This window comes from Lonchura striata, chromosome W (assembly GCF_050655825.1).
Source record: "Lonchura striata isolate lonStrDom1 chromosome W, ASM5065582v1, whole genome shotgun sequence".
NCBI classification, from domain to species: Eukaryota; Metazoa; Chordata; class Aves; order Passeriformes; family Estrildidae; genus Lonchura; species Lonchura striata.
The window spans coordinates 42,861,752-42,889,232 of record NC_140743.1 but is presented as its reverse complement, the minus strand read 5'-3'; the positions used below and the strand labels follow the sequence as shown (position 1 = coordinate 42,889,232).

General features: G+C 51.5%; 2 protein-coding genes across 41 annotated transcripts in view; both read left to right on the top strand.

Moving 5' to 3' along the window:
- LOC146763228 (transcription factor 4-like) overlaps nucleotides 1–27,481 on the top strand; it is a 111,870-nt gene that overhangs the window by 5,841 nt on the left and 78,548 nt on the right. The window lies entirely within an intron of this gene.
- LOC146763230 (uncharacterized) lies at nucleotides 4,338–27,477 on the top strand. Its single transcript, XM_085571338.1, has 6 exons — nucleotides 4,338–4,417; nucleotides 7,104–7,258; nucleotides 11,519–11,656; nucleotides 11,750–11,900; nucleotides 23,090–26,195; nucleotides 26,267–27,477. Exons 1-5 carry the CDS (start codon nucleotides 4,338–4,340, stop codon nucleotides 24,708–24,710), a joined length of 2,145 nt encoding a protein of 714 aa, XP_085427464.1. The 3' UTR covers nucleotides 24,711–26,195; nucleotides 26,267–27,477.

Genomic DNA, 27,481 nt, shown 5'->3' with positions numbered 1-27,481 from the left:
TGCTTTTCCACCTGGAAGTTCTCCCTCTGAAGTTTGAGCTGACCTTTAAATATTCCTCTTTAAAAACAAATTTACTGAGATTCTCTGCGTTAACCCCGAACTTCTCTTACAGAGGGGAGAGAACAGAGATTAAAATAAAAGCCAGGCGCCTCAAAGTAATCCCAAGCAGGGAAGTGAAACTAAGCGGACTTTAGGAAGTGTGGGAATAATTCCTGCTTAAAGTCATCCCCGTGGCTTTTCCCCAGCTAATCCGTGATGCCGTGTTGTGATTTGCGACCTGCGAGGGAAAAGAAAGTAAAGCCCCGTTCCCTTTGAATCCTGAATTCCACAAACATGGCTTCTCCCCGTGTTCCAAAAGTGGGGAGGGAGAAAGGAATGTAACCTGAGCTCCAGCCCTGACATTCCCAGGGAGCATTTTTCACATGAAAGGCTTTTGTCAGCCCAGGAAAGGACCAGGAGTTTCTGTTTGATGTTTGCAGGTGTTCGGCACAGGGCACTGAACCAAGGCTGCAGCCTCTGACCTGCACTGGGAGAACTGGGGGAGACTGGGAGGCATTGGGAAGCAAACTCCCCTGGAGTTCCCTCCAATTTAGATCGTATTTAGAAAGTGATTTAATAGCTGTTACTTCAATTGAACAATGCACATTCATCGGGCTGAGGTGGGGGGTTGCTTTTGATTTTTCCTGCTTTGTTTGCCCTTTTTTTAGGACAGTTGCCAAAAAAAAAAAATTCATTTTCTCGCATCTACTAAAATTTTGGGAGGAGTTTGCAATCGCTTCCATAGTAAATTTATCTGAAATTTATCCTCATTTAAGTGTGTGGCACTATAAAACGAAGAGATGATGGCTGGGGATCGGATTTTGAAGCAGCTTTTCCCCCAAGAATTCCCTGGGTCTGTCACATTTGACATATTTCAGTTTTTTATCTGCTAATCAAAGCCCACATCTTCCTGGTTCCGTTCAATTTCTGCTCCTTCTATTTAAAGGCTGGAATTTTACCTCCGTTTGGGAGCATCTGTTCTGGATTGCCCACTCTGTAGCTGTTTGAATAGCGTGTGGGTGGGAGCAGAATCAGAGAAAAGCGGAATTTTTATCATTGGCCATTCTCGTGGCCCAGAAAAAAGGGAAAAAATCTCCACTCTTTGCCTGACCAAATCAAGCAAAGTCCCTTTAAAGGATTTAAATCCTCGCTTTTCATTTTGCCATTAGTTTGATTAGGGCTTGGCCTGCATTAGAGCAACAAATTAATACATCTCTAACGAGGGAATTACAAATCCAGCACAGTTTAAATTCCTTGGTTTTTTATTTGGGATGTTCAGCGAGGAAATGATAATGAATATTGTGGGGGTTTTTTTAAGTACAGTCTGGTTTTGGAGTGTGGCCCGGTGGGAAAGCTGCAGGATTTTGTTATTTATTGTTTGAGCATCAAAAACCTGGAATGAGATGGAGGTTTTTTGGGGAAGATGTTTTGGAGCTGCTCAGGTGAGGCACACCTGGGATGCCTGCACGGATCCCGCTGCTCTCCGTAGGAACAGCGCCAGTGCCAGGGAGGATTTGGGAAGTGGAGGATTGGGATGTGTGTGGGGCTTGTCGTGCAGAAATGCCACCGAAAAAGAATAAACAGAGAGGGAACAAAACCTATGAGGGAGATTTTGGAATGAAACCCTGCTTGAAAAAGGAAGCAGTGCAGCAGGTCTGGAGCTGCCGTGGTTCCACGAGTGGAACCCCCGTCCACGAAGGGGAGCCCCATTTCTCAGGGCCAGAAAAGAAGGAGAAGGGTGCTGGAGTTTGGGTGTTGGCCGGGCCTGCGTGCCCCCGCGCTGCCACCTTTGCCAGGCAGCATTCCAGGGGCTCTGCAGCCCGCCTGGATCGTGTTCCTCCTGCCTTTCCCTGCTGAAAACCCCTCAGCTCCGCAAAAGCGGCTCCTTCCCTATTTTCCGTGCCTAATGTTTCGTAATTATGATGAAGGAGAAGAGGAATGCTGTTACCTCCCATCCTCGCAGCTATGTTTACTCGGCATCCTCCTCCCCTCCCAGCCCTGCCCCAGCCACTTCCGCGGGGGCAGCTCAAAAGCCACGCTCTGGGATTTGGGAACGGCCCGAGCCAGCCCCGGAGCACGCTTGGAGAGGAGCGGGATACGAGTTCCAGAGCAGAAATCCTGACTCCTACTCGCAGCAGCAAACGCAGCGTGGCCCGCAAAGGGCATTCCTGCCATCCCTCAGGTGCTCCAGTCTGGGAGCCGTGGGCCTGTGCTGGTAATTAAACAAACAAACCCCCTCAGCCGTTCCCTGAATATGGACACGGGGCTTTTTAGGTGCTTTTTGCCATCCTCTTTCCGTGCTACCTCTGGAATATATTTAATAATTCAGAATTCCCCGTCGGAACGACTGAACCGCTCCGGGCCCGCGAGCAGCCAAATGTCACTCGGTTGCGGGGACACTGCCTGCCCTTGCCAAGTTCAGCAGGAAGGGGAATGATGGTTCCCATTATTCCCTGGATCTCAGCGATCTGGGAAGAAAGTGCATCTGTGAAACCATGCAACTTAGGCCTGGCTCGGAGTTCAGTGGGAGTACAGGGCTCGCTCGGGGAAAAAACATGGGAGGTGCGATTTGGCTTCTTCCCCTTGGGTTTGTACTGGTGCCACTCCCAAATTCAGATGGATTTGTGTCCGAGGCAAAAGTGGCTTCTGTGGCCTGAATTCCCAAATAGGCACAAATAACTCTGGGAACACCACATTTTCATCTTTCACCACTTATTTTTTTTTTTGCGAATGCAAAAATAAAGTGATTGAAAATTTTTTTAAATCTCCCCCCCCCCCCCAAATTATTTAAAGGGATTTTGGTCATTATTTGGATATTTTCCTTACGTAGGAAGTCAAAGGATTTAAGCTCCTTCTTTTGGATCCCGGGGATGATGTGAAGAAGCTGCTTGAAGTTTTTTTGAGATCAGCAAATCTCTTGTAGTATTGTAACAGGGAAGAACTTAAATAGCACAGGAACAACTAAACAATGCACATATAGAATGGAATTAAGTTATGGAAGTTTATGCTGTTAATTGCTGAAATCTCTCTGGAATCTTGGAGCACTAAAAGCTGTCCTATAAACAGTTTTGCTTTGAGCTTCGAATGATTCCTTTAGCTTTTTTTTTCCTTCATCTGCTCTGATAAACAAAGTCATTTTGGAAGCTCAAACATTTACTCCTCATGGTAAACTTCTCGTAGGTGGAAATCTGGGGTTCTGCACAGTCCAGGAGAAAGGGAGGGCCCTGTGGTTTTCTGGGGCTGATCCTGCTGAGATTTAACTCGGCCCCGATCAGCCAACAAGAGCTCTGCAGTCTTACAAGGAGCACTTATGGCTTAAAGGCCTTTTCCCAAAATGTTCCCGGAGAGCAGGGAGAAAAGCTGGAATAACCCGGGAATGTTCCATAGGATGTAGCACAGAAAATGAATAGACATGGAATAGGCTGTGCCATCTGCCAGTGGCTACTCCGTGGAGTTCCTGCTGCACCTCGGCAGCCAGGAGGGATGACAGCGCTTCATCCCGCTCCCTGGAATAATTGAATTTGTTGTTATTTATCGGGAAAAGTCCTCGCCAAATCTCCTCCCGCACCTGATGCCGCCCCTCAGTCGGTGGCAATGAGATGTGAAGGGGCCACCACTGATTTTTGGTTGTCTGGGAGGTGCTCAAAATTCACCTCTGTGTCTTTTAGAGGTTTCCAGTCCAGAAATTTAGGCACAAATTCCTGGGCTGGTAACACTCGCCTGCTAAATTTTCACCTCTGAGCTGTTTGCAGGGAAAACCTCCTGGCAAAGCGGTGGGCTGGAATGCCCAAATTATTAATTAATTTTCAAATTTCTTTTTAAAGGCTGTTGTAGAATTTCTTTTCCTAGCGAACTCTGTTAGGAAAAGCCTGGAGAGAGGTTGGAGCATTAATTCTTTCCTCTGAGGTAAACGCTAGGCAGGCAGCTGGAAAAATGGGATAATTTGGGTGGATTCGGGTGCAGTGTCGGTGCGAGAGCTTTGTGGCCGTCGCCGCATCTTGCGAGACTACTCGTGGTAGTAATGCCAGTAGTAGCTGCGTGGCATTGTTGCCTGTGCTGGTGCACACGCTGGAGCAGCGCTGGGGGCTGTGGAGCCGGCCGATGCTCTGAGCCCGGCCTCGGCGCCGGGCACGGCCGGGCACTGTCGTTGGCACGGCGCTGAGCCTGGCACGGGGCCGCGGCGGCTCCCGGGAGAGGGGCCGCGGCTCCAACGCGGCAGGTGCCACGCGGGATGCAGGCGGCATTCCTGGCAGGCTTCCCATGCAGCTCCGGCCCTCCTGCCTGTGCCCAGCTTCGCCATGGCCGGGCGGCGCCGCGGGCTGGAACGGACGGGCTCCTTCTTTGTCATCCGTGTGCGCGGCGCCCGGCTTCGTCACGCGTGTGGGGGTACGGTCCCCTTAGTCACATGGGTGTGCCCGTGCAGACGCCCGGCTTTGTCACACATGTACATCCCTTTGTCATGCGTGTGCGTGGTGCCCTCTTTGTCACGGGTGTATTGCCTGCTCCATCCTGTATGTGTGTGTATCCTCCATCCTCCATGTGTGTGTATCCTCCATGTGTGTGTATCCTCCATGTGTGTGTATCCTCCATCCTCCATGTCTGTGTATCCTCCATGTGTGTGTATCCTCAATCCTCCATGTGTGTATATCCTTCATCCTATATATGTGTGTATATCCTCCATCCTATGTCTGTGCATCCTCCATCCTCCATGTGTGTATATCCTTCATCCTATATATGTGTGTATATCCTCCATCCTGTCTGTGCATCCTCCATCCTCCATGTGTGTATATCCTCCATGTCTGTGTATCCTCCATCCTCCATGTGTGTATATCCTCCATCCTCCATGTGTGTGTATCCTCCATACTATATGTGTGTATATCCTCCATCCTATATGTGTGTATATCCTCCATCCTATGTGTGTGTATATCCTCCACCCTATATATGTCTGTGCACCCTCCATCCTCCATGTGTGTATATCCTCCATCCTATGTGTGTGTATCCTCCATCCTCCATGTGTGTATATCCTCCATCCTATATGTGTGTATCCTCCACCCTATGTGTGTGTGTGTATCCTCCACACTATCTATGTGTGTATCCTCCATCCTACATATATTTCTGTATGTCCTCCACCCTGTATGTGCGTGTGACCCCGTGATCCCAGCAAAGTGCATGTCAAAAACCCAAACCCAAGCCTTCTGGGACACCACAGATGTAGAGATCAGCATTCCTGCCGGGGGAATCGTAGGGATCCACAAATGGCAAACCACAGAAATCCCCGTGTTCATTCTTAGGCGTGGATGTAATCCCTAAGAAAACAGGGATTCGCTTCTTTTTGTGCTGGAGAATCTAAAAATCAGACTGGCTCCTGGTGCTGCTTTCCTGCTGAAAATTTGGGATTGTGGGGTTAACGTGCTGTTCCGTCGCCTGTACATTTAAATGCGTTCAACCTATTTGATAAATAACTGCTCCCGAGCTTTGGTGATATTAAATCCAGCTAAATAAGATTCCCCATGGAATATCAAGGCTCTAATTGAATCTCAGGGGTTCTGGGCCCGTTCGCCAAACAGCCTTTGAGTTGTTTTTGTTCCTGACGTCAGCCCAAGGCTTGATTGAATTATGGCCTTGGACTGCGGGAGCACCTGCCAGGGCCACTGCGCTGAAGAGTCCGGCAGCGTTTCCAGGCCAAAGCTCGGCGGGAAGTTTGTGGCTGGAATACAAACTTCAGCCAGGGAGCAGAACTGGCAAACCCAAATCGATTCCCTCCGCTCTCCTCTTCCCTCACCGCTGCTCCCACGCCGCTCCTTGGGTGCTCCCCTTTCTCGGGGCGACCGCGGGATGCGGCGGAGGGGAGCTGAAATATTGGCACCTCATGAAATGGCACACAACGGATTGTTTGTTTGGGATCTCGGGAACAAAGACGGGCAGGGAAGAGGCTGGGGCACCGTCAGGCGCTGCAATTCCGGTGGCACCGGGCACGGCCTCGCTTTCCTCGTGTTTTTAAGGGACAAGTGACAGCGGGTGTTTTGGGAGAGAAGCAGGGATGAGGCTGGGGCACCGTCAGGCGCTGCAATGCCAGTGGCACCGGGCACGGCCTCGCTTTCCTCGTGTTTTTAAGGGACAAGTGACAGTGGGTGTTTTGGGAGAGGGGCAGGGATGAGGCTGGGGCAGCGTCAGGCGCTGCAATGCCAGTGGCACCGGGCATGGCCTCGCTTTCCTCGTGTTTTTAAGGGACAAGTGACAGTGGGTGTTTTGGGAGAGAAGCAGGGAAGAGGCTGGGGCAGCGTCAGGCGCTGCAATTCCGGTGGCACCGGGCATGGCCTCGCTTTCCTCGTGTTTTTAAGGGACAAGTGACAGTGGGTGTTTTGGGAGAGGGGCAGGGATGAGGCTGGGGCACCGTCAGGCGCTGCAATGCCAGTGGCACCGGGCACGGCCTCGCTTTCCTCGTGTTTTTAAGGGACAAGTGACAGTGGGTGTTTTGGGAGAGAAGCCCTCCTGATAACATCAGAGATGGAAGTGGCCTGAGAGCCTGAGACTACAGCAGCACGTCCTGGTTCATCCACAGGAGCATCCGAGCTCCTGGCCTCCTGCTTTTCCCAAGTAGCTGGTTCATCCACAGGAGCATCCGAGCTCCTGGCCTCCTGCTTTTCCCAGGTAGCTGTTTTCCTTGCATTGTGCACAAAATGATGTGCTGGGGCCCGAGCAGAGCCCGGGCCGTTCTTTCTTCACCGGGGTCGGAGTTGTCAGCAAGCGTCGCTTCTCTGGGGTTTTCTGTCCCTAATCCCTTTGTTGATTTTATACTCTTTGGAAACATCCACTTACTTAGGAAATCCTGGGTCTTGTTGGATAAACAGAGGAAAATTCCCATTCCTAAAATTAGCTCTTTTGTAAACACCATGAACGAGAGCATTAATTTATGAACCAGCACATTACCGAATGGACATCGGGCTTTTCCCTCTCCGAAGGTTCCTCTTTTATATCCCATACTTTTTTTTTTTTTGTCTTCTTTACACGGCACATGTTTTTTTGTTTCCCTTCCACGCATTTCCCCCATTCTTGCTCCATAGATTCATGTTTCCATGCTGGAACGTGTGCCGTGTGGAAGCGAGGGCAATTAGCGGCGGCGCGGCGCCCGTGCCCGTGCGATGCGGCGATGGAGAGCTGCAGTCGGTGCAGGGCAGCAATGCTGCCCGAGGCTGCAGCGTGCAGCAGAGCCTGCAACGTGCTGCCTGCTCACCTGCAAGGGCACCCAGCCTGCCTTTAGCCACACCGTGCCCCTGGCAGTGCCCGCTGACTGCAGAATTACTGGCGCTCAGTTGTCTTTTCCTTCCAGCCACGCGCCCCGTTTAGCTGAGGCACCAGGATATTGTCAAACCGAAAATGAATTTATAGGTAGTGGATACAAGGCAGCTCATTTAGGATGGGAAAGGCCCTTGTTATCTGCGCACTGCGGGGCAAGATTTGGGCTTTTAGGGGCAAAACTGGGGACAAAATAGAGTTTTTTTGCAGCAAAAAGCCAGAGTGGAAAGCTCTGCCGTCGCTTTGTGACTGCTGAAACACATTCCAAAAGCAAGGATACTCCTGTGTCCATCCCATGGGTTTGCCTGGATGTGACTTAGGCAGCAGCTCCGGTCCCTTTTAATTTCAACCTTCTCTTGTCTTGTCTAAGGTGCAGAAAATGTTCTTTTTTTAACAGAAGGAAGTGAAACCCCTGTAAGCCAAAACCGAGCAGATAAAGTCATTTTTATTTGCATTTTTCTGCTCCCAGAATCCCCCTCCCTGCAAGTGCTTGTAGCCATCAAACCACAGTATCAGACTAGAAGGGCAGGATGAGTTCTATTAAATATTATATTGAAAGTTTAACTTGAGATAAAACTGGTTTCTAGCATCTTTTGAAGTGTAAAATAATTCCTGCGGCTCTCGGGCACAATTGTGATGTTGATAAACAGGCCAGGCCCTAATGGCGAGTTGTTCTTTCCTTAATCCAAAAGAGCAGGAGCTTAAATAGAAAGTGCAGGATTATAAAAGAAGCAGCTTTATTCCTTTTTCTTTTTTAGAAGAGAAAAGTTGTTCCCTCTTATTCAGCTCAGCTCTGGAAAAATCAACCCGTGACGGTGTCTGGAGGGGTGGGATGGAACCCTCACGGGGAACGCCGAAGGGTCAGCGGCGCCGTGTGTTCACCTCGTCACTTTGGGATTTTATGGACAATATTTACAAAGATGGTGTGCTGCTTTGAGCCCCTTGCAAGACCTGGCTCAGGAGGGAATTGTGATAATCATCTGCCGAGCAGGTTCCCGTTTGCTCACAATTCCATTGGAAAAGGGCAAAAAAAAAAAAGCTGAATAAGGCCAGGAGTGGATTCAGAGCTGCGAGCTGCCAGGGATGGCAGGGACTGGAGGCAGAGCATTGTTCCTGCTCCTGGCCACCGTGCTGGAGCCTGGGAATGGAAGGGAATGGAAAGGAAGGGAATGGAAGGGAATGGAAGGGAATGGAAGGGAATGGAGAGGAAGGGAAGGGAAAGGAAGGGAAGGGAATGGAAAGGAAGGGAAGGGAATGGAAAGGAAGGGAATGGAGAGGAAGGGAAGGGAAAGGAAGGGAAGGGAATGGAATGGAAGGGAATGGAAGGGAATGGAAAGGAAGGGAATGGAAGGGAATGGAGAGGAAGGGAAGGGAATGGAAAGGAAGGGAATGGAAGGGAATGGAAAGGGAGGGAAGGGAATGGAAAGGAAAGGAATGGAAAGGAAGGGAATGGAAAGGAAAGGAATGGAAAGGAAAGGAAGGGAATGGAAGGGAATGGAAAGGGAGGGAAGGGAATGGAAAGGAAGGGAAGGGAATGGAAAGGAAGGGAATGGAAAGGAAGGGAAGGGAATGGAAATGAAAGGAATGGAAAGGAAGGGAAGGGAGGCCAGGCTGCTGGCTCGTGTCACAGATGGCACCCATCTCCCTACTGCCACTCGGATCAAACAGCGGCATGTGAATCGAGCGGAAGCATCGAGGCGCCTCCCTGGAGATAAGGCAGCTTTAGCTCCCTTTAAGATAAGGGTTTAAGGTGCCTCTTTTCAAGGGATCTCTCTTCATCCCTCTTGTACAAGCCTGCTTTGAGGCAGCTGCAGTTAAATGGGATCAATCCCATCCCAGCTGTCCCCCAGGGCTGCCGAAATCCCCGTGTTGTGGAAGTCCCTGTTTGTTTTAGGCCCTCCAACACTTGTGCTGTCTCTGAAGAATCGGGAGCCCACCTGACACAGCCTGGCAGCCCCAGCCTGGGGCGTTCTCCTTTCTTATTTATGGATTTATTACATTTATCCCATTTATTAAAGACTGCCACCGTGCTTGGTGTTGTGCTTTTGCGAGGGTTAATTGGTTCCAGTTGCAGAGTTAATTGATTTCGCTTGCCTCCCGAGGAGGAGATGTGAAATGGAGGCTCCTGTGAGGGTGACACTTCCCGGGAGAGGCAAACACCTCCTCTCCCCTTCCTGCGAGGTACAATTCCCCTTTGCACCTAAAGAGAGGCACTGTTTGCTGCCTCACCGTTTCATCTCATCCTAGAAAATTCCTTCCGAGTGGCAGGGAGTCTCTGCACTCCTCAACATCCCCAGCATTAGCAGCTTTGGATTCGCTTCCAAGGCGGTGACTAATAGCAACACATTCCAGCTCGTTATTCCGACACTTTTGACTCAGTCCCAAATTTGCTATTTTGCTCTCTCAAAATCATTGTGACAACTTCTTTTTCCGGCTTGAAAAAGGATCCTTTAGAGTTTCCTGAGAGGACTTGCAGGAAAAAACTTCTCATTCACTGGTGGTTCCGTATGGAATCATCAAAAATTTGGGCAGCTCTCTGCCTAATCCTGGATTTAGGAATTTTTGGTGTCCGTCTCACCTGGAATTCTGACAAACGGCTACTTCTCTTTGTCATTAGAGAGAGCTAATTAATAAAGAAGGGAGAGATAATATGGAAAATGCTATCTGGGCAGCTTGGGAACCTTGACTTTTTTTATCCAGAGTCCTGGAATGGTTTGGGTTGGGAGGGACTTGACCACTCACCTCGTTCCAACCCCGCAGGGAACCTTCCTCTACTCCAGGTTGTTTTTTTGGGAATAAGAAGTGCTGCAGCTCCGTAGGCACTTGTGCAGGCACTTCCTCTTTTTATCCATCAGCGGGAAATGAAAACTCCCATTTCCTTGCTTGCTTGGGTGGCTGAAGCCTCCTTGAAGCACACGTGCCATCATTTGGCCTATTCAGCTGCTCCTCGTGCCGGTGCTTGTGCCTCCGTTCACCTCCAGCGCGCCTTCGGAGAGGGGAAGGATGAATATGGATGAAGGCATGAGTAGAAGGGCCGGGAGCGATTTCAGCGCTTCTCCCGCTCCGTGTGCCAGCCTCCCCACACAGGAATTTTCCTGCTGCTTTTTCCTGGAAAGGGTCGGCTGCCATCAGGGGCTGCGCAGAGTCCCGTTCCTGGAGGTGTCCGTGGCATTCTGCTCTCCAGGTTGGACTCCATGATCCTGGGGGCTTTTCCAACCTCAGTGATGCACTCAGGAATAGGTGAGCTAGGAAAAGAAGGGCTCTGTCATTTATTTATTTGAGCTTGACAGAAGAATTGCTTTTTCTCCTATGTCCCTTAGCGTTTCAGTGGGATCTGGTATTTGCAGGGATTGAGAAGTTGGTTCCTTCCGGCATTTTGAAGTGATTTTAAAATGGTTTTCTCCGTCGCTTTGTAAGGATGTGGTAAACATTTTTCCCTTTTAAAAAAAATTCCCTGCCATGCTTCTCACCAGTGCATGTTCCTCATTTCCTTGGCCTACAGTTAAATATAAACATCTTTAAAAAACCAGGGATATATTCCCACACACCACATTATCCCGATCCGGCGTAAGCATCTGCGGTTGTAAGTGCACTTCATTTCACCTAATTAAGTTATTTAGTCATTTACACATTAGCGATGTACTACAGATTCCACTCTGACAGGAGCTGCGTGTAATTACACCCCATTGCCCTGCTCTGGCTGGGACAGCATCACCCCGACCCCAAGGCAGGGTGCAAACCTGAGGGGCTGCGAGGCAAATCCAGGAATGTTCCGGGTCACCGGCTCCGCTGTGGAGAGAGGGAACGTCCTCAGGAGCCGCCCTGAGGTGAGCCAGAGGCCAGCCACCATTCCCGACCCGCTGCTTCCGAGGTTGGAATTCCTGCAATCAAGAAGGTTTGTGAAGGCACAGCTCCGCTCGTTTCACTTTTGCCCCTGCGTTTTGGTGGTTTCTTGATGGAAACTGATCTTCCAACAATTTGGTGGCCATCCATTGCTTCCTTCCACCATGAGAGCTCCTCCTCAGTGGTGTTGGATTCTTCCCTGGGATTCCAGGCAGGCCTGGCCCAGGGGCTGCCCCTGGATCCCTGGCAGTGCCCGGGCTGGCCGGGACTGGGAGCACCTGGCACAATGGGAGGTGTCCCTACCATGGCAAGGGTGGCTTTGAGGTCCTTCCCACCCAAGAGGAGTTCCACCGGCTGCGGCTGCCTCGCGTCCCCGACACGCCGAACGCCGCGCGTGTGCGGCGCCGGGAATCGGCGGTGACATGCCGAAATCCCGTGGATCCCCGCCAGGTCCGTGCAGCTCCGGCTCCTCTGCCGTGTAAAATCTATTTAAAGCTCTCGGTTCGCAGAGGAAACACCTCTAACCTTCCGACGTGGCGTTGAGATGACAGCCTACTCGTGGAATTCCCAGGTTCTTCCATCGGGGAAGATCTGCGGGACCCAAATAACGCAAACCCGTCGCCGCGCTTCCGAGACGCCGCCGTGACGTCCCTGAGCGTGGCACGCCGTTCCGGAGGCACGGAGTCCTCTGGAATCCTCTCCTGCTGGGATTTAACGGCGAGGTCCTTGGAGTGAAGAGGCCAGTGTCCTCCTTCCGTTGGAGTTTCCAGCTCTGTGTTCAATTCACGCTTCCCTTGGATGCAGCTCCAGGGCCGGGGAGCTGCAGAGGAGCTGCACAGGAGCTTTGGATGCGGGTTTGGAGTGCCAGGAGAAAGGGAATGGCTTCCTTCTGTCCGAGGGCAGGCTTAGATGGGATGTTGAGAAGGAATTGCTGGCTGGGAGAGTGGGCACAGGGTGCCCAGAGCAGCTGGGGCTGCCCCTGGATCCCTGGCAGTGCCCAGGGCCAGGCTGGACGGGGCTTGGAGCAGCCTGGCACGGTGGAAGGTGTCCCTGGAGTGCATCAAAACCAACTGTGGATGGATATGGAAATAACAGGAGCAGTAAGGAGGATAAAGCAGGTGCTCGTTTGAGGTTTTAACTCCTACTGTTTATTGGAGCTCCCAACGTGAGGACCAACTTTGCCACTTTCTTTGTCACACTATCCAAAGGGAAATATCCCCGATGGAAAACCAGAGAGCCTAAGTAGATCTCTTTGGTCTCACAGGCAGCCCATTAATTTGCTCAAATTAAATATTATCTTTAAATATTGCAAGGTTAAATGTCCACTGATAATGGATTTAGACGGCCATTAAGGTTTAATTGCTCCCTAATGGAGTTGGCCCAAGACATTTATTTGATAGAACTTCTTGAAAAGGGACTAAAAGCACCAGGAGGGTTTTTTCCACCGGTCTTTTTTCATATCCATGTAGGAGATTAAATTCCATTTTCATTTAATGCTGTGGGACCTGGTCTGGAGAATCACAGAATCCCAGAATGGCTGAGGTTGGAAAAGATTTGCAAGGTCACCGAATCCAACCTGCGAGCGACTGCCGACCAGGAAAAGATTCCAGAGTGGCTGGAACAAAGTGGGAGGATGATCCCAGCTGGCTCAGACCTTCCTCCACCCCACAGCTCCTGGCAGGAGGGTGGAGCCAGCAAGGACTGGGAATTCTTTCCGTGGAAGTTTCCCGCTGTTTACAGCAATCTTGCAGGACTCTTTTATGGCAGGAAGGAGATCAATATCCCTATTTTCTTGGATAGTGGCTCATGTTTCAAGCCTGGAAGGACCTTAATCATGAGGAGATGTTATCCTGTAAATGGGATGTTTTTCTTTTCCAGCAATGTTTAATGAGATCCTATCAAGGAAAAGACTTCCTTAAAAGAAAGGAAGATGCTGCTCTCCCTGTCACAGTTTTATATCAGCAATTAAAACATCCCTGGGACATGGTCCTGCTTGGATTTTGCCTTTTCCATGCAATTCCTGTCGTGGCAATAATGAATCAGGCAGAATTTTCCTTCCTTTTCCCTCCTCTGAATCTCCTGAGAGCAAACAAGAAGCAAGAGTTGAGAATTAATTTTAGTTTACAGGGAAGCCCCTTTGGTGTGTGGGATAACACAGATCCACGTGGAGCCATCAAACCTTTCTGACCACACTGAGCCACCCTTGGCCTCCCCTCGGGCTCCAGGCAGGAAGATTTCCTGTTCCGTGGAAAGCTCTTGTTGATTCAGAATGCATGAGACACATTCGGGAAATTAATTAACTATTAATGAATCCTTCCCCATTCTTGCCATATTTGATGGCTTTACCGTATCCACGGAATGCTATTTTAGTAGTTTATGATTGGCTTGATGAGGCAAGGAAGGAAAACAAACTGGGGGAAAAAATCCAACAAAAACCTGCAAAACGAATAGACTTCTGAGGAGAGATTTTTTTTTTTCCCCAAGCTGTCATTGCAAGAGGAAATGGAAAGTTTGTTTTGGGAGGGCTTTTACCTCAGGGGTCAGCTCTCCTTTCCCTGGAGTGTTCTTCCTTTGTGGATGATCCGGGTGGATTTGGGGATATTCCCAGTGTGCAGCAGGGCAAAGGAAACCTGTGCTTTCCACGGCTCCAAACTCTGCTCCGATCACCTGGAGGAGTGGGGCAAGGAGCAGAAAGGAAATCCTTGGATTTGGGGATATTCCCAGTGTGCAGCAGGGCAAAGGAAACCTGTGCTTTCCACAGCTCCAAACTCTGCTCTGTTCACACGGAGGAGTGGGGCAAGGCAAAAAGGAAATCCTTGGATTTGGGGATATTCCCAGTGTGCAGCAGGGCAAAGGAAACCTGTGCTTTCCACAGCTCCAAACTCTGCTCTGTTCACATGGAGGAGTGGGGCAAGGCAAAAAGGAAATCCTTGGATTTGGGGATATTCCCAGTGTGCAGCAGGGCAAAGGAAACCTGTGCTTTCCACAGCTCCAAACTCTGCCCCGTTCACACGGAGGAGTGGGGCAAGGCAAAAAGGAAATCCTTGGATTTGGGGATATTCCCAGTGTGCAGCAGGGCAAAGGAAACCTGTGCTTTCCACAGCTCCAAACTCTGCCCCGTTCACACGGAGGAGTGGGGCAAGGCAAAAAGGAAATCCTTGGATTTGGGGATATTCCCAGTGTGCAGCAGGGCAAAGGAAACCTGTGCTTTCCACAGCTCCAAACTCTGCTCTGTTCACACGGAGGAGTGGGGCAAGGCAAAAAGGAAATCCTTGGATTTGGGGATATTCCCAGTGTGCAGCAGGGCAAAGGAAACCTGTGCTTTCCACAGCTCCAAACTCTGCTCCGTTCACACGGAGGAGTGGGGCAAGGCAAAAAGGAAATCCTTGTTTTTACAAACAATGCTGGAAAGCGCTTTGTGCCATTTGCTTCCAAAGTTTGGGAGTCCAGAAATTGCAAACAGGAAGCAAAATCCTCTTGTTTTTCCCTTTTTGCCCAAGTCAAGTCATCTTGTTTGCTTCCCTTTTTTAACCATTTCCCGGGAATCCGTGGTGGCTCTTTTTTGCCATAGGGTGCGGTACAGATTCCTAAGAAAACAAGTTGGATCCCAGTAGAACAGGGGCTTTGATTTATTTATTTGGAAAACCGGTGCCAGGGTGGGCTGGGTTTGAACTCCAACCTCCTCGTGAGGGAGCAGAGGCGAAACAAAGAGGAGAATCCTTCCTCAGGAGCTTAAAGCAGGAATCTACAGCGAGGGAGAACAGATGGATGGACAGATTGGGGAGCCCGGGAAAACAAAGAGCTGGTATTGTTGGGCAGGAATCGCTGCGCTCGCCTCATCCTGGCAGCTCACCCCAAACGTGGGCACAGCTCACCCCAAACGCGGGCACAGCTCACCCCAAACAGGGCTGTGGAACGTGGGCACAGCTCACCCCAAACGTGGGCACAGCTCACCCCAAACAGGGCTGGCTCTGGAACGTGGGCACAGCTCACCCCAAACAGGGCTGGCTCTGGAACGCGGGCACAGCTCACCCCAAACGTGGGCACAGCTCACCCCAAACAGGGCTGGCTCTGGAACGTGGGCACAACTCTAGCAGTGACCCTGGCTGTGGGAGAGGCTGGAGAGGCCACGCAGCTTTGGGGCAGAGGTGGCACGCAGGACACGAGGAGAGTGTGGATGGCACCAGCCGTGCCACCCTCTGGGCTTTCAGCAGCAATGGAAGTGCTGCCCCGGGCTTCTCATTTCAGTTCCATCCTCAGGAATTTTGGTGCCATCACGGCTCCTCCCTGGCTTTGCTGAGGTCCCTGGAGCTGGGTTGGGTGAGCCTGTGATTTCCTCTCCTCCCAATCCCCATTCCCATTGAAATCCCCGATGGCTCTCATCGGCCGGCATTGGTGCTTCCGTGGAATTCTGCAAAATGTTCCTGCTGTTCCTCGGGCAGGGACAATGGCTAAAACGAGCAACGATGGTGAGCGAGGCTCTGCTGCAGCTGCTGCAATGCTGCTGCAATGCTGAACAGCTTGGGATGCGCAGCGCTGGGCCCGGATAAACCCTCCAAGCTCTCCTGCACTTCTCCTTCCCCACGCCATTTTCTAGCCAGGTGCTGCAGTGCTGCTGGGGAAGGGTTTCTCTGCTGGGGAAGCAAACGAGACACGCTTTGGTTCCCCCCGGGGGAGCAGCAGCTGTGCTGGTGGCACTGCAGCACGCTGGAGCCAACAAGGAAAGCTTTATTCCATGGCACAGGCCTGGCTTCCCTGGGAATGAGCTCCCAAGGGTGCTCCCGGCATGGCCAAAAAGCCACAGACACTTCCCTTCTGCTCGTGTCGGGATGCTTTGGGATGGGAGGGATTTTATCAGCATCCCATTGCAATCCCTGCCGAGAACAGGGATGCTTCCAGGTTCCTCCAAGCCCCATCCAGGCTGGCCTTGGACACTTGCTTTTCCTTTTCCTTGACTTTTTCCCTCCTCCTTCTCCACTCCGATTGATGGAATGACTCCCTGGGAGTTGTTTCTTGCCATCCTTGAAAAAGCCCTGGAAGCACAAAATGTTAGAATAGTGTTAAGTCTATTTTTGACAGGAAGGCTGGAAATGTAAACTGGGGTCGATCCGCTGGAGGGGATGATCAAGGCAGGATTGTTAAATCCCGGGAAATTGCTAATTTATTGATTTTCTCACCTAATTTTGATTTCGGGTGCTGAGCGAATGAATGGCTGAGAGCTGATTTGCATCTCACAGGAACTGGAGACTTTGCATTTAGAACTCGCCGACAAAAATCAAATCCGTTCTTCCCGTTCCCTGCTTTCCTTTGGAATTGTGAAGGGGCTTCTCGAGGGTTCCAGCCCTGCTTTGGGAAGAGCATGGGCCAGGATCTCAGCAGGTTTTACTCCAAGGGAGTGGGGTGGGGATGGATCCCTTCGGAATCGCTGGCAGGCACAAGCACTGGCGAGCAGGAATGTGCAACTCTGGAGCCAGCCTGGAAATGTTGGGGTGTTCACCTGCAGAAGGGATGGAACCAGGAGAGCCCAGAACCCTGCCAGGACCACAGGCACTGGGACAGCACACAGGGACTGCCTCCCACTGCCAGAGGGGATCTGGGCATGGAATTGCTGGGGCTGCCCCCGGAATGCAAAGGTGCCATTCCCTCAAATCCTGGCTGTCAGTGCCTCTGGCTGAGCTGGCAGCAGCTCAGGGGGAGGTCAGGCGAGGTGACACCGCCGTCCCCACGCTGCTGGGTCAGGGAGGTCACGCTCAATTCCCTGCTCCCAGCACTGGCTCTGCAACCTCGTGGTGCCAGAGAGGATCCACAGTCCTTGGCACGGGCAGCCGTGTCTGGGAGCCGGCTCCTTTCCATTCCAAGCCTGCTTTTCCTCCTGCGGCAACGTCAGACTTGCTGGACGGGTTCCAGCTTTAAACAGATGTGAAGAAAAGGCTCGACTAGGAATGTGGCTTTGGTTTTTTTTTCCCCCTCTTGTTCCTTTGTGGGAACACCCACCTGAGCTCACCTTGCTGTCTGTGTGCAGGAGCTGATTGAATTGAGGCTCTCGTGCCGGGCTGGCTCCATCCCGCTCCAGTTCAGGGCTCCGACGGCCTCATTTCCTCAGGCTCTGCAGACAGGATCTAATGGGATTTTGGGAAGCACAGAGCTCCTCTGGAGTGTTGGGTGGTGTCTGGAACATCCTGGAACAGTGGCAGATCTCCCTGCCCGCGGCTGGGGTGGCACTGGATGGGGCTTGAAGGTCCCTTCCGACCCAAGGCATGCCAGGATTCTGCCAGCGTTGGCAATCCACTTGTGGCAATCCTGTCCCTTTAAATCCCTCTTGGAGGTTTGGCTTTAAAGCTGAAACCCAGGGAAAAAACAACAAATGAAATCAGTGGCAAAAGTGACCGAACGAGCCGAAAACTCGGCTCGCTCCCATTTGATTCATCTCTGAAACAAGCTGGAGACTTGTGAATTTTCCCAAAGTGCCATGGCAACATCCAGCTCTGTTTTGCAGCTTAGGAAATGTATTTTTGGAACTCCTGACTCACCCCCTTGACTATTTCTGCTGGACTAGGAGAATGTGTTTCCTTTTGCTTTCGTGCCGCGATTCAGCAGGAAAAGAGGAGCGGTTCCCTCCTGGTTTGCATCATGTGCTGCCGGGGGAGTGTTGGCAGGGCTCCCTGTGAGGGATGGAGCTGCAGGCTCTGCTCTGAGAGAGGGGAGCCAAGGCTGCAGGAAGCACGAGCATGGCTGGGTCTGAATTCAGGGATGTGAAGGGACATTTTCCACGAGCCCAGCTTGCTCCAAGCGTGTTCCGGTGCGGCGTTCCGAAGCTCCTCTGCTCTGGGGCATCCACGCCAAGGCAACGCAGGGGATGCAGAGTGACTGCTGAAAACCAGCCTGGTGCAGAGCTGTGCCTGCTGGATCTAAATCCTGATGGAATTCTGATTCCACTCTTCCCCGGCGCTCCTGGTAAAATACAATCGGGAGCATCTCAGTAGTAAACACCGAGCGCTTCAACTGCCTTTTTGCCTCGCTTATTTTCCCTGCAAAGTCTTCCCTCTTTGTCAAAAGTCAAGGGGAAAAAAAAACAAAAAACATCTTCGGGAGGGCTGGATTCTGATTCAGAAGGAGACACTGAGCACAGCCAACAGCATTTTATAGCTGCTTCCACTTTAATTTGGGAAGCAGCCTATTTAAATATGCTAATGGTATGCACAGCCATTGGAACAGAATCCAGGCTATAAACTTCCCACTGAGAGCAGGAAAGCTGCGGCTGCCTCCCGACGTGTTTGCCAACTCCTTTATTAGGAGTTTGCTATCAAATCCTCCTGGACAAAGGTCACAGGAAAAGGAGCTGGGTCGTTTCCGACATTCCCGGTTATTTGCGCTGCGATTCCCCGCCTTTGTGGAAGTGCAGAATAATTGGGGATTTTAAGGATCATCAAGGACACCTTCCACTACCCCAGCCCCGTCCAAGCCGACCTTGGCCACTGCCGGGGATGGAGCAGCCTGAGCTTCTCCAGACAGCAAGCTGGGCTGGGCTCAAAACTGAGCTGAAACCCGAGCTCAAAACCCAGCTAATTCGGGATTAGAGGAGTCATTAGCACGAGTTTGCCTTTCTCCCTCATTACTGAGCTCCGAGGAAACCCGTGCAACGGCAGGAAGGGCCAAAAGGATCAATATTTGCACTCTGATCAATTTGCTCCGAAATTGTCTTCATTTCCCCAGCACCTTGATAGACAAATCTGTCATGAGCTGCCAAAGTGAGGAGTGTGCCCAGATTTGGCACCCAATTATTTTCCAGGGGTAATTAACAGGGAATTGGAGCTCCCTGGAAGCTGCGGTGGATCCCTGGATTCGATGCAGTTTTATCTCTGTGGAAGTGGGAATGAACCTGTTTCTTTCTATCCATGTGTCCCCATGTGAGTTGGATCCTTGGAGCAAACCCCTGGCTCCAGAACCCAACTGCTCACATTCCCAAAGTGAACCCCTTGATTCTCCCAAGTGACGTGGATGTCCCTGGAACTGGTTTACAAGGGTGCTCAGAAGCATTTCGGTTGGTTTATTGTATTTTTTGGGGCAGAATTTTTGGGAAGCGGACAGAAGGTCGGGCTTCACTTTGGAAGCAGAGCAGTGAGGAGTGCTTGGAGAAGAGACAGTGATTATTGGACTTTGTGACAGGAAGTCATTGAGAATTTCCTGAAAGGAGTCAAAGCCGAGTGGATTCGCGTTGTGCTCGGAGATTTGGGACTGCTGAGATATTTATAGGAAAAATCCGAGAGGTTGTACGTGGTTTCCATTATCCAGATTTCTTATAAAAAATAAATACGCAGCCAGCTCGGGGCTGCCTTTGCTGCCTCTGCAGCAAAACCTGGTCATGCTGCATGGGGCTGGGCTGAGAGGCTGATTCACTCTGCCCAATTCCTACAGAGCAGGAGCACAGCCAGGGATTGGTGCTGGCATTTCTGGGAAATGCTGAAATACAGATTTGGGGATGGGCTCAGCAAAGCGGGTCCACGCTGTTGTGATTCTCTTGGGGAAATCGGGGTGATTCGGATTTTATTGACACAGCAATTCATCAAGAGCTGCTTCACTAAGATTATTCCTTACATTTGGGATGGGGATTGGAGCGAGGAAGTCATAAATTCTGGAAACCGAGGGGGTCAGCTGGTCCTATCCATTTAATTTTCCAGTAAATTTGGGGCGTTTTTATCCAAATCCCTCCAGTTGTGTCCCGCTATGTTTTAACAATGAATCTAAAACATATTTATCCTCGTTAGTTCCCCTCTGCACACAATGGCTTTTGTTTGGCTCCCACTTGTGCTGCGTGTGAACTTCCTTCCTTCCGAGCTCCCGTTCCCAGCTGGGCTGGAGCAGGAGCTGGAAAGTCTCGCAGCGTCCCCGGGGACTGCAGTTTGTTCTCCAGCCCAGGGGAGGAGGAACCGGCTCCTCCCGAGCGCCCCGGGACACCGGGACGGGGGTGATGTACTCCTGGGATTTAGGGGGCAGCTGAAGGGGCCCCGGCTGTGGATCTGAGACCCTGCTCAGCCCCGGGAGTTCAACCCCGGGAGTTCAACCCCAACCCCGGGAGCTCGGCCCCGGGAGCTCAGCCCCGGGAGCTCAGCCCCGGGAGTTCAGCCCCTGTTCCAGGAGCTCAGCCCCGGGAGCTCAGCCCCGGGAGTTCAACCCCGGGAGCTCAGCCCCTGTTCCAGGAGCTCAGCCCTGGGAGTTCAACCCCTGTTCCAGGAGCTCAGCCCCAGCCCCGGGAGCTCAGCCCCAGGAGCTCAGCCCCAGCCCCGGGAGCTCAGGCCCTGTTCCAGGAGCTCAGCCCCGGGAGCTCAGCCCCTGTTCCAGGAGCTCAGCCCCGGGAGCTCAGCCCCAGCCCCGGGAGCTCAGCCCCGGGAGCTCAGCCCCAGCCCCGGGAGCTCAGTCCCAGGAGCTCAGCCCCAGCCCCAGGAGCTCAGCCCCTGTTCCAGGAGCTCAGCCCCTGTTCCAGGCACTCAGCCCCAGCCCCAGGAGCTCAGCCTTGGGCAGCAACCCAGGGGAACCCAGACATTCCCAAAAAACACAACAGCTCACGTTGAGGGGGGGAGTGTCTCATTTTGACAAGCTCTGCTCCATTGTCACCTTGCTGTTCATTGTCCAGTTCCACCTTTAGCCCGGGCAGTCCCATCCCACTGGTTTTTCTCTTTATTCCACCTTGTTTGTACTCCTGGATTTGGATCACTGTCCTTGCTCCCAGCTAGAGCAGGAGTTGTTTTGTCTCCTTGTGCTGGACCCACGCAGCAAAGCAGCACGGACAGGAAAACAGGTTAAACAGTCCTTGGTGGCACTGAAATAAAATCCACTTTAAAGAGATGTATCCTAAATAATAGGCTTCCCCTTGGCACGTTGATGGATCTCTCCAGCAGGTTTTAAAGGCAGCTGCTAAAGAATAGGCTGGGGAAAAAAAAGAAAAAAAAGAAGTTCAAGTGTATCCAAAGTCTCTCTCTCATGTTTATAGCACAGTTTTATTACTGAAGGTAAGACAGATCACCTCCAGCACTAATATTGGGATTAGCAAAGTGTTGGAAAGCCATTAGCTTTCCTCACCTTCCTAATTGCTGCTTCTTTGGGAGAGCAGGAAAACTCGGGATCACGGAGGAGCTTTGTGCCTGCCCCTGCCTCTGCTGGGGGTTCCTCCCAGGAAATTCCTGCCTTTCCTTGAGGAAATTCCTGCCTTTCCTTGAGGAAATTCCTGCCTTTCCTTGAGGAAATTCCTGCCTTTCCTTGAGGAAATTCCTGTCTTTCCTCGAGGAAAATCCTGCGTTTCCTCAAGGAAATTCCTGCCTTTCCTCCCAGGAAATTCCTGCCTTTTCTCAAGGAAATTCTTGCCTTTCCTCGAGGAAAATGCTGCCTTTCCTCCCAGGAAATTCCTGCCTTTCCTTGAGGAAATTCCTGCCTTTCCTTCCAGGAAATTCCTGCCTTTCCTTGAGGAAATTCCAGCCTTTCCTTCCAGGAAATTCCTGCCTTTCCTTGAGGAAATTCCTGCCTTTCCTCCCAGGAAAATCCTGCCTTTCCTCCCAGGAAATTCCTGCCTTTCCTTGAGGAAATTCCTGCCTTTCCTCCCAGGAAATTCCTGCCTTTCCTCCCAGGAAATTCCTGCCTTTCCTTGAGGAAATTCCTGCCTTTCCTTCCAGGAAATTCCTGCCTTTCCTCTGAGGAAATTCCTGCCTTTCCTTCCAGGAAAATGCTGCCTTTCCTCCCAGGAAAATGCTGCCTTTCCTCCCAGGAAAATGCTGCCTTTCCTTGAGGAAATTCCTGCCTTTCCTTGAGGAAATTCCTGCCTTTCCTCCCAAGAAAATCCTGCCTTTCCTCCGAGGAAAATGCTGCCTTTCCTTGAGGAAATTCCTGCCTTTCCTTGAGGAAAATCCTGCCTTTCCTCCCAGGAAATTCCTGCCTTTCCTGGGTTACTTTGGCTCTGCTGGGATTTGTTCCTTCAGATCAACTCCAAACCCACGCTGCCCTTTGCTTCTCGGAGGAACCAGCACAGGGTGCTAGAAAAATCCTTTCCTGCAGCACAAAGAAAGCACTTTTATCCCTTTTAAAGACAAACCTTGAACAAATGACAATTCCCAGTTCATTGTGACATTCCTGCAGCTGCACCGTGGCTTCTGGGATGGTTTGGGCTGGAAGGACCCTCAGGAAAATCCCGTTCCAGCTCTACCAAGGGCCCAACGGGATGGAGAGTCCACAGCTTGAGCTGCCCGTGTGAATAAAAACCAGTCTTAGATTTCTGGCCTAAATTCAAATAGAAGTGACTCAAAGCTGGAATAAAACAGCAATTGGGATAGAAAAAAAAAAACAACAAAAAAAAACCTCTTCCAGCTGCTCCCAAGCTGTTTGTCCCTTTTCATGAAAGCCACCTCTCTCTTTGTTTACTCACTTCTAAACACGGATAATTCAATCAACTGGGCTCCAGCTCCATCCTGGATTTGTGGAAATCCCCTCCTCCGGGGGCAGACCCGGGAAGGATTTTGGGCAGAGGGGCAAAAACAGGAGGGGAGCAAAGCCCGTCTCTCCTCGGCACGCAGAGCTTTGCCTGCCATATGTTTGGAAGTGGAGCTGCTGTCCCAAATGCCAAGAGGTGTTGAAGGCTAGCTGGGTGTTTTGGGGATGATTGGTCCATATTTTACAGTTTTCCCAGTCGCATTGTTGTCGGAAGGATGCTGTGGGTTGTAAATATGTTCTGGAGCTGGGTAAAAATAGCTCGATTACCATATTCTGATGGATAACAATTGCCACGCTCCGAAACCTCGGGAAGAGGCTGGGGCTGCAGAAAGGATGGGCCGGAGCTTGGCAGCTCCCTGGGGTGGTCCTGGGACAAAGCCTGGTGTCCTGGCACCCTCACGGCCGGGTTCCACCTCACACCTCTGTTCCACCTCAGTTCCACCTCACACCTCTGTTCCAGCTTGGGCTGGGTTGGTACCAGAGTTCCACCTCAGTTCCACCTCAGTTCCACCTCAGTTCCACCTCAGTTCCACCTCTGTTCCACCTCAGTTCCACCTCAGTTCCACCTCAGTTCCACCTCTGTTCCACCTCTGTTCCAGCTTGGGCTGGGTTTGTACCTCAGTTCCACCTCAGTTCCACCTCACACCTCAGTTCCACCTCAGTTCCACCTCAGTTCCACCTCTGTTCCACCTCTGTTCCAGCTTGGGCTGGGTTTGTACCTCAGTTCCACCTCAGTTCCACTTCACACCTCAGTTCCACCTCAGTTCCACCTCAGTTCCAGCTCAGTTCCAGCTTGGCCTGGGTTTGTACCACAGTTCCACCTCAGTTCCAGCTTGGCCTGGGTTTGTACCTCAGTTCCACCTCAGTTCCAGCTCAGTTCCACCTCAGTTCCAGCTTGGGCTGGGTTGGTACCTCAGTTCCACCTCAGTTCCAGCTTGGCCTGGCTTTGTGCCGGAGTTTCCACCACAATTTCACCTCCTGGGTTTGGTTTGTACCTCAGTTCCACCTCAGTTCCACCTCAGTTCCACCTCGGTTCCAGCTTGGCCTGGGTTTGTACCTCAGTTCCACCTCAGTTCCACCTCAGTTCCAGCTTGGCCTGGGTTTGTGCCTCAGTTCCACCTCAGTTCCAGCTTGGCCTGGGTTTGTACCTCAGTTCCACCTCAGTTCCACCTCAGTTCCAGCTCAGTTCCAGCTTGGGCTGGGTTTGTACCTCAGTTCCACCTCTGTTCCAGCTCAGTTCCAGCTTGGCCTGGGTTTATACCTCAGTTCCACCTCAGTTCCAGCTTGGCCTGGGTTTGTACCACAGTTCCACCTCAGTTCCACCTCACACCTCTGTTCCAGCTTGGGCTGGGTTTGTACCACAGTTCCACCTCAGTTCCACCTCAGTTCCACCTCAGTTCCAGCTTGGCCTGGGTTTGTACCTCAGTTCCACCTCAGTTCCAGCTTGGCCTGGGTTTGTACCTCAGTTCCACCTCAGTTCCACCTCAGTTCCACCTCAGTTCCACCTCAGTTCCAGCTTGGCCTGGGTTGGTACCTCAGTTCCACCTCAGTTCCAGCTTGGCCTGGGTTGGTACCAGAGTTCCACCTCAGTTCCAGCTTGGCCTGGCTTTGTGCCGGAGTTTCCACCACAATTTCACCTCCTGGGTTTGGTTTGTACCTCAGTTCCCACCTCAGTTCCACCTCAGTTCCACCTCTGTTCCACCTCAGTTCCACCTCTGTTCCAGCTTGGCCTGGGTTTGTACCTCAGTTCCACCTCAGTTCCACCTCTGTTCCACCTCAGTTCCACCTCAGTTCCACCTCAGTTCCAGCTTGGCCTGGCTTTGTGCCGGAGTTTCCACCACAATTTCACCTCCTGGGTTTGGTTTGTACCTCAGTTCCCACCTCAGTTCCACCTCCTGACCTCGGCTTGGCTTTGCACTGTTGCCACCAAGCCGAGTGCCAGGGATGAACATTCCAGCAGGGTCCTGCAGCACATTCCAGGAGACGTGGCTGAATTTCTCCTGCCGTGGTGCAGCAGGGCCGTCATTTATTCCTTCCACGAGACACTTGTGGGATAATTTAGCTCTTAATGACCCGTCGGCTGAGAAAGTACAGGATGTGCTGCAGCCACCTCGGAATGCCGGGCCTCTTTCCCAGCTGGAATTACAGAGGTGCTCTCTTGATTAGGAGCTGCTGGGTGGGGGTGCTGAGCCATGGAAGCGTTTCCATCTTTCCCTTCCAGGTGGTTTCCCAGGATCTCAGGTTTTAATGAGCCCCCTCAGCAAGGAGCTGCTGTCTTCTGGGAGCAGGCTGGAGCTCTGGAAGTTTCTGTCGAGCATATGGACAGGTTGAAAGGTAGCAGCAGTAAAGGGCAGAGCTCAGAGGTAGGAGATGAAGAAGCCTTCAAAGCCTCCAAAATTTTGGTTCCTCACCAAAATCTGGCGCTCCAAAGTGCCAGAGCATTCCTCGGTGTGAGGCGTGCCCAAAAAGAGCCAAGAATCTGGCCAGGGAAGGGTAAGGAGCAGCTGTGGAGGCCAGGAGAGCTTTGGATTCAACCTTGGGATGGGTTGGGGATGTCCTTCCACCCAAGGCCAGGGAACAAAGCAAAGGTTGAAATAAGAACCCTCTCAGCCACGCACGCTTTGGGAGGCTGAGAGGAGCAGGGACACAGCAGAACAGGGAGAGCAGGGCCTGGAAAACAGGAAAAAAATAGGAAAAAAATAGGAAAAGAGCCGTGCTGGCTCCTGGGATGGCGTGGGCAAGGGTGAGCTCAGCCCTGCAGCACAATGCCATCCTGTGCTGGGAACACTTCAGGTTTTGTTGACATCGCTGTCCTTTCTCAGCTGGGGTCTCCCAACTCTCCCGTGGGTATTTGGAGGAAAAAATTGTGGAATTGCAGAAGGGAAATTTCCAAGTATTCGAGGCCTTCATCCTTCCCTGCCTGTTGTTTTGGGCTTTTCTTCTCATGTCGTCCTGATGATATTTAGAGCAAAACCTTCAAAAAAAGATGGGATCAATGGATGTGCATTTTAAATTTTCCAGTCCTTTAGCTTATCAAATATCCAGGTTTCTTCTTCCCTTGATCTTCCTCTTTAATCCTTCTTCTGTATTTTGTCGAGCTTGGTTTTTTCATGTAGTTTTTCAACGTAAGACTCGGATAAATCCAAGTTCTTTTGAAGAGCGGAACAGCAGGAAAGGTCTCAATCCACCAACCAGGCTTGTTGAAATCCATTGGGATTAGCAGGCCCAATTGAAGGTGTTTTGGGAAGCAGCAATCCCAAAGTTTATCCTGCTGCAGTGGGATAAGGATCTTGGCTCTGCCCCACCCTGCTTGCTTTGGACAATTCCTGCAAATCCTGGAATTTCCAGCCCATCCTGGAAGTGTTTTGGGCAGGAGCTGTGCAGTGAGATGTCCTGAGGTCCCTCCAAACCCATCCTGGAAGTGTTTTGGGCAGGAGCTGTGCAGTGAGATGTCCTGCTTTGGACAATTCCTGCAAATCCTGGAATTTCCAGCCCATCCTGGAAGTGTTTTGGGCAGGAGCTGTGCAGTGAGATGTCCTGAGGTCCCTCCAAACCCATCCTGGAAGTGTTTTGGGCTTGGAGCAGCAGGAGCTGTGCAGTGAGATGTCCTGAGGTCCCTCCACTTCTTTCTTTAGAGCATTGCCAACTCTGGCCGTGGCGAGGTATTGCTTTAATGAGAAGCTCAAGGGCCTTTTGCTAATTACCAGCCAATAATTGCACTCGGTTCCTGCCTTGTGTCAACCCGCTTGGATCTGATTAGGGAGAAAGAAATGGATTTATCCGTCAGGGTTACTTCATTAAAGCTCCTCGCTGATGCTTCGCAGAGGGTCGGGAGCGCTTGGCGCTCTGCGGGTGAAATCCCAGGAAAACCTGGGAGAAAAGTGCTGGAGATGCAGCTCAAATCCTGGCTGTGCCCATCCCTGACGTGCCCCTGCTCGGAGCACCCCAAAAATCCCTTTGGGCCCAGGTTCTTGGGTGTCTTCCCTTCCAGGATCGCTCCGGGTGGGCACCAGGGCTGGAGCCTGCTGCTCCTGCTGGCTCAGGAGCTGTGCCCATCACACCCTGGGATGGCATCCCGTGGTTCTGAGTGGGAGATGGATCAGGGCTCCCCGACTTAATTGCCTGTTACATAACACAACTGATTTTTTTAAAAAATCTGCCTAATTAACCTAATGGAATGGTTGATCGGATCTGTCAGGGAAATGATCCACAGTTTCTTTTTTTTTTTTTTTTTTCCCGGAGCTTAATTAAATATTTACCTTCGAGTGTCTCGTGCTATTAATGTGTTCATCTATTACACAGAGAATAGAAATCCTAATTGGGGAAAGGATGAAACTCCCGTGAACGTGTCGGGTTGGGAATTTTGGAAGTGCCCAGATTCAGTCTCAGCACCTGCTCGTGACCTTCTCCCTTCCTCCAGCTGATCCTAGAACCTGGATGGGTTTAACCCACGTAGAGAATTCTCCAGGCCAGTGCCACGGGGCTTTGGAGCAAGCTGGGATAGACATCCCTGGCTTAATCCTAAAAATCCCCTGCACCCCAGAGCAGCCAGCGAGAAGTGCAGATCTTCTGGGTGGTGGCAAAGGCCACAGGGTGAACTTCACCTCAGCTCTGTCCCACCCGAGCTCTTCGTGTGGTCACTCCCTCTGTTCCTCTGGAGCAGGAACTGGGGAATCGTGCTGAATTCCGATGAGTTCTGGAGCCTCGGCTCCTCACGCCCGCTTCTTAATTAAAGGCACCGGGAGATTAATTGGAACCGTTAATTTCCCCGTGCCCTCGCAAAAGGCGCCAATGATTTCCGCGAAGCCTAAAGAACTTTTTTGTCCAC